The 12,706-nt window shown below is 33.6% G+C and overlaps 1 protein-coding gene across 7 annotated transcripts in view; it reads right to left on the reverse strand.

Annotated features, from left to right (window-relative positions):
• LOC118203104 (uncharacterized) overlaps positions 1–12,706 on the reverse strand; it is a 227,482-nt gene that overhangs the window by 14,111 nt on the left and 200,665 nt on the right. For all 7 annotated transcript variants that reach the window (XM_035375344.2, XM_085810965.1, XM_085810963.1 and 4 more), the window contains one exon: positions 9,456–9,569. In XM_035375344.2, the coding sequence (XP_035231235.1) occupies positions 9,456–9,569 (114 nt within the window). The remainder of the gene's footprint in view (positions 1–9,455; positions 9,570–12,706) is intronic.

The following is a 12,706-nucleotide window of genomic DNA, read 5'->3' on the forward strand; positions in this document are numbered from 1 at the left end:
AAGCAAAATAAATTTGACTTATTTGTAAAGCTTATTTATTAAACAAAAGGTAAAGAGCAAAAAAAGATGCTATAAGTTTGATATTATTAAAAAAAATTAGCGATTTTTTCTCCCTGGAGCAAATTACAAAAAAAAAACCTATTTACAAAAAACAAATATTACAGGGTTGGTATGATTGTTAATACATTGTATGTCTCCCAGACGATGCAATACAGTCCGTACAACGCCTAGGCATGCTGAGTATCAAATTATCGATCTGATCTTGGGGGATATTACACCACTCAAAAAGCAATGCTCTCCGAAGTTCTCGTAGACATGTAGCAGAAGGTTGATGGGTTGCAACTCATCCGAAAAGCATGTCCCACACATGATCTACTGGATTCAAGTCCGGTGAGAATGCTGGCCAGTCCATACAGGTGATATCCTCCGATTGAAGGCATTCGCTTACGATGTTTGCACGGTGAGGACGGGCGTTGTCAATCCATAAACACAAATTGTGCGCCCATGGCGCCCCGAAACAAACGTACATGTTGTTCCAGAATGACGTTCCAATAGATTTGGTTTGTCATTGTTCCAATTTGAACATGCAGGTCAGTTCTGGAACCCAGAATAATTCCACCCCAAACGAGCACTCCTGTACCACTGTAACGGTGTCATTCAATGTTTTCTTGGTGGTAATGGGTACCTGGAGCTCTCCATATGAAAGTCCAGCGAGAATCAGACTGCTAGCTAAACCTGGACTTGTTGGAAAACATCACACAAGCCCACTGTTGCGGTGCCACAATGCATGCTCTCTACTCCAGGCTAACTGCAGGCGACAGTGAGCTGCAGTAAGTGGAACACATCTGACAGGTCTACGAGCATATAGACCAATCTGCCCTAAGTGTCTGTACACGGTCTGCCTTGAAATTGCCGTACCAGTGGCTGAAGAGAGCTGACGAAACAGGTCTGAGGCTGTGCTCTGCCTGTTTCTTTTGGTAGTGACTGCCAAATACTGGTCCTCGTTCGGCTTAGTAAGTCTGGGGCGACCTGTACTGTAATGTCTACTCACATTACCACCATCTTGGAATCGTTGCCAAAGCCTGGAGATGACACTCTGGGCAATTCCAAATTTGTCTGATACTTCCAGTTGGGTACGCCAACATTCCAGACAACCGATAATTCTACCACGTAAAAAAAAACCATCCAAATGCGTCCTTTGTGTCATAACTATTCGGTTATTGCACTGAAATGCTTATAAAGCGCCTGCGAACAATTTTACTTCTTTGACTGCATTCCATATATCACTCTCTTACACTCTCGTCATTGTGACGTACCATCGGTGTCATCTGGTTACTTCCTGAAATTTGCATATGATTCTTGAAGATGTGTGTAGTGATTTTATAGGTAATATATTTATTTTAGAGTTCGATTTCCACGTGACTCCGAATTATCCTTAATTTATGGACATGAGTGTATAATATTATATTAAAACTACACAAACATTAAGAGGACACTAGATAAAAGTTGATCATCATTTTAATCAATTCTAATTGTCTGAGAAGTGTTACGATTCTGAACAGACATCTTATATTCTTTAAGCAAACATTTCAATCTGTTCTAAATCATATTACAACTGATAAGGTTTCTAATTAGGTATTTTCATATAATTTCGTATAAATATACAGCAGTTTCTAAACCAATTTAACTGCACAAGATCAACGGTGATATTGCTCAAGAGTTTTTTTCATAAACACCTTCAGTCAATACCTCTAGACAGCTGTGATACAGCATAAAATAAACCAAAGTACACATGTGTTACGCTACTTCAAAGAACTGAGTAAACAGCAAGTAATTATGTTTTTATATGCTTTCACAAAAGTGCTATACACACAGATATTTCAGTATAATCATGGAATGAAACAGTAGACGGCCAAATAAAATCAATATGATGTTCACTTATTTCTATAATAATAAAAGAGATGGGCATAAAGAATATGTGTCCGATGATCAAAACATTACCACTATTTTTCACAATTTCTAGTAGTTTTGTTTTTCACTGTTGCCTAGTATTCTTCTCTAACAGAATACATTATGTCTCAGCATAGCTATTGATAAAACTCTATGATAACTTTTATGCTGCTGGTCTTTAGTTCTTGATGGAATTGGTAAGAGAATGGAGCTAAATAATATCATTGCTGACTCTTAGGCTATCATAACAGATACATATTTAAAGATTTACGCATACTTTCTAGCTACAGATACAGCAATGTGCAAACTCTAGTTACATAATTACTCATTTAATGACTAATTATATTTTTTATTTTTGACTAAATTACATTTAATGTAATTATATTTACTCATTATATATGTATGTGTGTCTGTGTGATGAAAAAGAGAAAAAGACCTAGCAATGTTGACAGTGTAGAACGTAGATCCATAGTAAAGAAGAATTCTGATTACGTAGAATGCTAAGATGTTGAATCTGTAACGACTAAAAAACTTGGCAGCTGACTAACATTAAATATTCATTTTTTATTTCAACTGACATTTGTGGTCACAATATACTTGGCACTCTACTTGTGCCTATTCAAGAACATTTACGTTTTTTATATTGTTGCAATAGAAGGAGAGCACAGAAATATAGCATTCCAGCAGCACAGAAGTAGAAGCGAAAGTGTACAATTAATCCAGTATGAAAGCTCACCAAGAGAAGGTTTTGGTTTGGTTGGTAATTTCAAATATAAAACACAATTTTCAGTAAACAATAAGTTTTGCAGCTTTAATAAACATATCGGGTTGATCGGAAAGTCATGTCGTATTTTTACTGTTTTTCAAAGGTGACTGATTCCTATAAAAATTAGAATTCAATCAATAATGTATTGGCCATTTTGCTCGATGACGTTTTTCCATTGTTCAACAAGGTTCATAATTGCACGCTGGTAGAATGACCTGTCTTTAAAGGCGAAAAACTGTACCAGGTGCCAATTTATAGCCTCATAGGAATTGAATGTTTTATGATTCCAGGAATTCTGCAAAGAGCAAAACAAATGATAATCTGGAGGTGCAAGATCAAGCCAGTACAATGGTTGGGCAACATATCCCAACCAAGCTCCAACAACTTTTGGTAGCTGTTGGTTTGGTTGCAACAGGTAACCAAACTCACGTGTGGCCTTACGCTGTCTTGGTGAAACACAACGTCTTTACGATTCACAAGTTCTAGCCGCTTTTGATTGATTGCATTGTTCAATTTGTCCAATTGCTGACAATACACGGCTGAATTAATCGTTTGATTCCTTGGTAAGGGCTTGAAATGCACAACAGCTTTGAAATCCAACCACACTGTCAGCATGACCTTTTCCTGGTGAATGTTCGCTTTGGATGTGGATTGAGGTGGTTCATCGCACTGTTTCCAAGAAAAGGGTCATTCTCTTTACATTTAAGAAGGGAATGGCAGATGCTCAAACGCTTCACCAAATGGATTTCCTTCAGTTCATGAAAAACCCAAACTTTAAGCTTGCTTATGAATCCGAACTTCTTTAAATGGTCATGAACAGTTGATTGGACAAAGTGTAGTGCCTCTGCTATCTCTTGTGTTGTGTACCATGGGTTAGACTTAACCACTGCCTTTATTTCATCACCGTCAGCCTCCAATGGCCTTCCTGACTGAGTCGCATCATTTACATCAAATTGCCAGAACGGAATTTCACAAACCAGCGCTGGCACTGACATGACGTTACAGTATCGTCCCCATAAACTTTATGCAACTTTTCACAAGTTTGCATTGCTTTCTTGCCTTTGTGGAAATAAAAAAGCAAAATATAGTGAAAACCAACGGTTTTTCCCTCCCTTTTCAACTCCATATAAAATCTATTCAACTTATTTGAAACAAAAAATTTTCTATTTATTTAATGGGTTCCTTATATAGTATTTCAGTGAGGTGTGAGCGTATGGTGCTTCTACTCCAAAAAACGCACTAATGACATCTATTAACAAAATACGACATGACTTTTCGATGAACCCAATATTAGAGATGTTACAAAATATGATTTTATTTTCTTTGAATATTTATCATTTTAGATCCCATAAAACTCTTAAGCATTTATAGAAAATTTTAGCACTTTAATATTTAGGGAATGCAAATAAACAATATTATAATTTTATGAAAGTAAAATCAGAAGATTACAAGAAGCTTCAAAAATTGCATAAATTTTATAGAAAAACTGATACAAATCTAACAGTTCTGAAGGAGAATTGGATAAATCAACTCAAATTACCTAACATAATTAAAATTAGGTTCAAGAAATTAATTTAGCATATTCATTGTAACCACTTTTGCCTTTGCTAAAATAGACTTTGAAAACTTTGCTTTAAAACTGTTAGTTTGGTACATTTATATTTACCATATTGGCAACACCAAGTTCTCTCTCTCTCTGCGTGCGAGCTATGGATGCCATTGTAATGTTGTGCACGTGTTGTTAAGTTTCAATAAAAAATGTGAAAAGATACGTTTCTTATTTTTTGACTTGCTTCTTCATATGATATTGATTTATTTAATATGGTAGCAGTTCTCGTGGTTTGTGAATATGAATGAAGAACTTAGTAATTATAATTTGTTTTAAAAGTTACCGTTACTAGCGTAAAAATAGCATGTTTAAGAAGCAGTGATATCGGCATACCACTATTTGATGGTTCGGACTATTTTAATTGGAAAGTGCGTATGATGAAATTTCTTCAATTTAAAAAGTGTAAAGATGTGGTTCAGCGACAAGTCAGTGAAAACGATGACGTGGAAAAATGGGAAGAAAAGGATATCGAAGCTACAAATTACATTTACAGCACCATAACAAACAAGCAATTGGAATATATTTACAACTGTGAGACTGCATTTGATGCAATGTATTTAAAAACTTCAACATCTCTACAAATTGTTTGTCGAAATAACTTAGAATGTGTGAAACTGAAAAATTATTCTGATGTAAATATATTTTTCGATGATTTTGAGAAGTATGTGAATTGAAACATGCCGGCACCACTGTGACGGAACAAGAAAAATTGAACTATATGCTAAGAGCAATACCTTCAAATTACAGTCACATTAGTGACTTAATAGATGTATTACCAGAGAAGGACAGAACAGTTGATTATATAAAGAGCAAAATCAAATCAAAATTACTTGAAGAGAAAAATGATTACGAAGATTGTGCACCAGCAGAAAAATTAAATGCGTTCAAAATCAAAACAAGCAAATCAGGTCCACAAGGGAATGTCTGTTATAATTGTGGAAAACCTGGTCACATTAAAAAGAATTGTTGGCATGTTCATCAAAGGAACTATCGTGGTAATGGCTCCACTAATTATCGTGGTCGAAGTTCTTCAAACAATCGAGGACGTAGTAGTGCTTTTAGTGGACATGTGAACGTGGAGCATACTCTAACCATAGAATAAACAGTCATCAAAGCAATAGTTTTCACACCATTGTTATCGAAAGTAACATGATAAGTTCCAGTGCAAACACTGTGACAAAAAAAAATGAAATCAATTGGTTACTGGATAGCGGATGCACAGACCACATTATAACCAGTGATGAATATTTTAAACAGCAAGTCACTTTGAAGGATCCTATTCAAGTGAAAGTCGGTGACGGAAGGATTTTGAAAGCTACAAAGGTTGGCAATATAATAGTTTCTTTTCCTGTATATAACTCTGAATCTATCGTAACATTGAAGAATGTTAATTCAGAAGTCAAACAACAAAAATCAGCGTTATATTTACAAAAATTTTCACAGGACTAGTTTCGATGGTTTTACTGAACCACCATCCTCAGCTGCAAAACCGCAAATGAACATGATAGGAAATAATGATTAGATAAGATAAGAAAGTGTGAACAAGAATAAGCAAGTGGTTCTGGTGAAACCAGAACTAAAACATAATTTCTTTAAAAGCCGAAAGCAAATTTGGATTGGAATTAGGATCGTTAACTAGAACAGAAAGATTTTTATGAATGTGAAATGCCTCTCGAAAATCCAGTTCTCCAATGGAAGATGTTTTTTGAATAATTTTGGCAGCAGAAAAATTGAAAGTGTGATTTTCGGACCAACAATGTTAAGCAACAGAAGATTTCTGTGTTTCCTTTTTTCTAACATATGCCTCATGTTCCTAGACGCAAAATTTTAAGGCTCTCTTAGTTTGGCCAATGTAAATTAAACCACACTGGCACGGAATCCTATAAATACCCCAGGAATTCATATCCGGAATGGGGTCCTTGAGTATGGAACTCGGAATTTTATTGATGGGAGAATAAACAACCCAAAAGTTAAATTTCTGCAAAATATGTGCAACTTTATAGCTAATTGATGGAAAGAAGGGAATGACAACAGAATTTTCATAATCTCCTAAAACAAGAGTGTGCCTTTTAGTGTGTTGAGATGAGAATTTTTTAACTGCTTGATTAATAATGTTGGGTGAAAAGCCCCTGTCAATAGCTATTGCTTTTAAATAATTTAGTTCTTCATCAAGGGCTAGTTTGGAGGAGCAAACTTGAAGAGCACGGAAAACATAGGAATAAAATGAAGCTAACTTTTGTTTAGTCGGATGACATGATTTAAAGTATGGTGGAAGGCAAACCGATGAAGGTTTACGGTAAACCATAGTACTGAAGTTGGATGTGTTAGGTGTCACCAGAATGTCGAGAAACAGAAGAGAATTGCAAGTCTCAAGTTCAAAAGTGAACTGAATAGCAGGATCAATAGAATTCATTGTTGAAAGAACTTTATTTAAATCATCTTTATTACCTTCAAACAGAGTAAAAGCATCGTCTACGTAGCCAAACCATGCCGGGAAGTTTAAAGTTTCAAACAATTTTGATTCATAATAATGCGTGTAGATATCAGCCAGGATGTGACTGAGGGGGCTTCCCATGGCTAATCCCTCAGTTTGCTTGTAATATTTATTTTGGAAAACAAAATGTATTTGTTCCAAACAGAGTTGAGTGAGAGAAATTAGCTCATCAATTTCGATGCAAGAGAAATGAAATTCGCGAAGTCTGTTTTCTAGACATCTTAATGCACCTTCCACTGGGACATTGGTGAATAATGATTTTACATCAAAAGAAACCATGAGTAAATTACTAGGAGAAATGTTTTTAACCTTTTTTACAAACACTATTGAATTTTTTATGGTGTAAATGTTATTGTCTAAGAGAGTGGAAAATCTAGAAACTAAATATTTAGCTAATGGATACGAGGCAGTACCTAAATTTGATACAATAGGGTGGAAAGGAATAACACTTTTATGAATTTTGGGAAGAGCATATAATCTGGCACAATTCGCAACAGATGGGATAAGCAAATGTTTTAAGTTGCTTGAAATGATTTGCGAAGATTTGATCACAGTTTTTATTTTTGACAAGTTTTTATTTTGCTTTATGATACACCAATGGAGATTAATCTTAAACTAAGCCAATTTAATTTAAATCAAAATGTTAAATATAGAAATCTAATAGGAGCACTCTTGTATATTAGTCATGGTACTAGACCAGACATATCTTTCAGCGTAAATTATTTAAGTAGATTTCAAAATTGTTATGATGAGACACATTTCAAATATGCTTTGAGAGTTTTAAAGTATTTAACAAAACATCTAAAATTAACCTATAGTAAAAATCTTAAAATTGATATTATGAATTTTTATGTTGATGCTGATTGTGCAGGTGATATTGCTGACAGAAAGTCAACTACTGGGTTTGTTATTGAATTATTTGGTAATCTAATTTACTGGAAATCCAAAAAGCAAAATTGTGTGACAAAATCTTCCACTTTTGCCAAATGCTCTATCTGAGGCTGTGACAGAAATTAATTTCTTAAAAAATGTTGTGAATGATGTTTTTGCTGATATAACTCACCCCATTAAAATTTATAAAGATAATTCAGGAGCTTGGGCCATTGCTAATTATGGGAACTTCACTAAAAATTCAAAGAAGTTCAATATCATTATGTTAACGAAAATGTTCAAAATGGAGTAATTGAAATTGTAAAGATTAATTCAGAATCAAATATTGCAGATATCTTTACTAAGTCTTTAGGAAAGATTAAATTTATGAAATTCAGAGAAGGTTTGAAATTGAAATAAATTTTGTATACTGTTTATTTAAGTGATGTTTACTTAAATATTTTTCCTTGAAATGAAATAGATTTTGGTAATGTCCTTATGTAAACTAAATTGTATTTAACTTTGATTTTAACATTTAAGTTAATGAAAGAAACCTTTTTTAAAATAATTTGTGTTAAGTGTTGAATGTTATTGTTTATATCTATGCTTAATTGTAAATGGTAAAGATGAAAAGGTTGTTTATATGTATGTTTATTTGTATAAATGTAAGGAGGCGTGTTAATTTGGTACATTTATCTTTCCCATGTTGGCAACACCAAGTTTCTCCTCTGCGTGCGAGATATGGATGCCGTTGTAATGTTGTGCACATATTGTTAAGTTTCAATAAAAAATGTGAAAAGATAAGTTTCTTATTTTTCGACTTGCTTCTTCATATGATATCAATTTATTTAACAAAAACATTTAATACTTTTAAACTTACACAAAAAAGCAACCTTAGTTTAGTGCAGATTGTGAATATAAACTATTGATTTTGAGGATGATCAAACATAAACTCTTTTTTTTTTTTTTTTTTTTCCCAGGACCCCAAAAGGGGGGATAAAAAATTTTACTTAAAACAATTTATTTAAAAAGGGGGGAAATTTAATATAAATATTATCTTTTATAGCTATCACAACAACATTTATATATTTGTTAAGACACTCTTTATGAAAATCCCCAAATCGAAATTTTGTAAGCTAAAATAGAATAAACGGAAAAAAATCAAAACATTATTAAATAGTTATGCTAATGTTTAAATAAAATTTTAAAAAGAGAAACATGCAGATGATTGATTACAACTCATATGCTACTGCAAAATTTTATCATTATCGTTAAGTTTTAAAATACAGATGAAAGATATTGGAAAAAGCAGTTGCAGAAAAATTGTGCTAGAAATGCATAATAGAGCGTTTTACACCTTTCTTATTAATTATTATGTAAATGAATTCCTTTCTTATAAATTATACTTATAATGTAAATGTTAGAAAATCTTGGATTCCATTTAAATAACTAGATTTGACATTTGTGACATCCTGTTACAATCTGAAAAACATAGGCAGTAAAAATTCACGTCATCTTCATTTTGTGTTTCATCAGGATTTTTCACAGCAAAATGAAAAGTATTTTTTAAGTGTTGATATGCACTAACAATGTAAGAAAAGTTATATTAATCAAATTATTGCATATATGTAATAAAAGCCTGTTTTTTACAAATACTCGTAGAAATTTTGGCTTAAATATTTTTTAATGTGAAAATATTTCATTTGTAAATCAATTATAATAAAAATATTTACTACATAATTAAAATTTTTATTTTGCATTTTTACCCTTTTCCTTTCAGCTCTTTCTTCTTCTTCCTTTTTCAGTCTTTCTTCCAGTTCAATCCTTTGCCTTTCAGCTTCCTCTCGAGCTTTCCTTTCTTGTTCTTCTTTTTCAGCTTTCTATAAACACAGCACATAAGCAATTTTAATCATCAGCTTTTTAAATGAGGGATTTTTAATTATGTCTTTTCATACAAAATAATAAAATGTTATTATACATTTTTAACAAGTCCATATAATAACAAAAAATAGCTCTCATGGCAATGTACCTTTATCATATCCTTTAGAATCAAACATTTTGTTTTCGCCTTATACATCAAACAAAAAAATTGACACTTTTTATCAATGTACATCCATGCATGTCATTTGCAGCATGCCAAAACCACAAATTTATACTTTTAGCTTTTTCACTTTAATGTAATTCCTGAATGTGATAGAGAGACCTGAATGTGTGATTAAAAGATGATTCAAGTTTTAAAATGTTTTTAGAAGGGGAGAAAACATATAAGTCATAACTTAAATCCTCTCAAAATAAGACATACATAAAAATATTTAAACGATTTTTTTAACTTCATTTATTTAGATCCATAGTTTTAGTCTGGTGTGAATGATATCATTACATTCTTGTATTTTTATAGTTCATGTATGAACATATATTATGCATGTTCCTCCTGCATAAGAGGTATGAAGGTAACAAAACCAGTATTTTATAAAGTTTTAAAGGGCTATATGTTAAACAATTAGTACACAGTGGCTGTAAATTTTCCCAGTATTATTGAAAATACTGCTGGAAAACTAAAACAGGTACAAAACCTGTTTCGTTCCAAAAATCTAATGAATTCCAATTCAAAAGCATAAAAAACGCATATACATCAAGTCAGCATTAAACCACTTAAGTATCACTAAAACTGTGCAAATACATTCCTCACTAAACATAAATTATGAGGACTCTCCTTATACATAGATTATACAGGGCAAAAATATGAATGAAATTTCCAGAAATCTCCGTACTTTATTTCTATATCATGGACATAGTATATGATATAATAAAAATAACAAAAACAACATGCCAAGCTAAATATTAAAGCAACAAATAATAAGCAACAAGAATTGGCTACACATGAGCAAGTCTGCAGGACTGTGGTTTTGAAAGCATCCATACAAGAAATTTCCAGAAATTTCTGTATTTAATCTCCACAAAATGGAAGTAACAAATAACATAACAAAAGCAGCAAAAAAAAATTGGCCTAATATAACTAAATTCCCAGGGATTTAATTTTGAAGATTAAACAGAATCTTGTTTTTCAGCTGGGAGAATGAAAAGGAATAGAAGAAACAAGGGCCTACATAAGAGTTAAAAAGAAAGAAATCCAAAATCCAAAAAAAAATTCTAACTAAATGATTAGCCACAGCGATACCAAATGATAAAAATTAATCAAAAACAACTGGGAAATATCTTAAAAAACTGAAAGCAAAGAAGTATTAAGACTAAAATCATAAACCAGGAACTGAGTTTTTTTTTTTTTTTTTTTTTTTTTTTTTTGTGAATATTGAATACCTCCAAGAAATCTAATTTGCTAATAGAGGATGATTTTTGAATAATTTTGAGAATGGAAAACGTGATTTTTTTTTTTTTTTTTTAACTAGCAGTGATGGGTAATGCAGTATTTATGAGTTTATTTAATTATTTTCCTTGAATATAAGTCTCATGCTCTTTGGTGTAAAATTTCATGGCTTTTCTTGTCTGACCAATGTATGAGGAGTGTTCAAATGAAAAGGTACAAAACCACGCTGTGGGTATAATTGAAGTCTTTATTCACAAACAATCACCAGAGGCCTGAGCCCAACTATCCCACTGTTTCACGAACCAAAGGATTCCCTGCTCCCAGAATTCCTGTGGTTGTGACAGGAGCCTTCAGTTCGTCGTCTGAGTTGAAGCACTTTGAGATTTCTTTCAGTGGATCAAACACATGAAAGTCACAGGGCAACATGTTCGGGTTGTAGGCTCAAGCTGCTCCCACTTGGCCATTACACATGGTGTGACATTGGAGAAGTATGGACGCACGTTATCATGGAGCAGATTCATTCTCTTCATGAGCAGCCCACGCTGTTTGCTCTTGATGGACTTGCGTAAGCTATGGAGTGACTTACAGTATACATCCCTGTTAATGGTTTTTCCGTGCTCCTGAAACTCGATGGACTTCGGACATTGAAAAAGATTGTGAGCATCACCTTGTTTGCTGAGTGCACAGCTTTGAATTTTTTAGGGAAAGGTGATGACACATGCTTCCATTGCATGCTGTCTTGCTTTGTCACTGGCTCCAAGTGATGAAAACCAGCTCTCACTACCAGCAATGATCAGCTCTAGGAAAGCAAGGTCTTCATGATTCTGGAACATGTGTTACAGAGCTAGTCCCTTATGCAGTTCCTTTTCCTGTTCACTGAACTTCTTTAGAACCCACTGCTCTCACACCTTCCAATACACCAACATGTTAACAAGTTGTGCACAGTTGTCCACACTGTTCCAGTGCTGGCCCCCTATCACTGCCAACCAACCAACATTCACATTGTGACACGCCAATCACTTCTCGCCAGGTCATTCACCTTGTCGATGAGTTCGGCTGTGATTACTGTGTTTGCCTGACCTAGTCTTGGGTCATCATTCGAACGGGCGCTACACTTTCTCACTGACTTGTCCGACACACAGTTTACTTTGTATATGACCATCATCTGGTGATGAATATTGGCCAATTTAATCCTTTCCACAGTCTGAAATCTGATAACCCATCACTGCTCCTCAATCGTTGTATTTTGCAATGTGAACAGCATGATGTCCTCACATGCACTGCTGTGTCAATTGGACGGAACATACAACTGCCTACTCGCCTATGGTATGTGCAGGCACCCGCCGTAGACTATACTGGCATGCCTAAATGTTTCACTACATTATCCCAAAATGGCATATACAAATTTCAACCAGTTTGGTAGTTATCATGTTTCGTACCTTTCAAATGAACAGCTCTCATATATTAAATCACCCTGGAAAGGAATACTGCAGGCACCCTAGAAGATGACATCTGGAATGGGCTTTTATATATCAAATTGCAAAACATTAAGTGAATAACAGTTTATCACGTTAGTCACTATTCTATAACATGATAAGAGAAATATTTTATTTTGTTAAAAACATATCAAAGATAATCAAACTGAGATTTGCAAGAAAAGCTTATAATATGATAATAACTGGACAAAAATAA

This window comes from Stegodyphus dumicola, chromosome 2 (assembly GCF_044657685.1).
Source record: "Stegodyphus dumicola isolate Sdum_Otavi_A_Nest chromosome 2, ASM4465768v1".
In the NCBI taxonomy this organism is placed as follows: Eukaryota; Metazoa; Arthropoda; class Arachnida; order Araneae; family Eresidae; genus Stegodyphus; species Stegodyphus dumicola.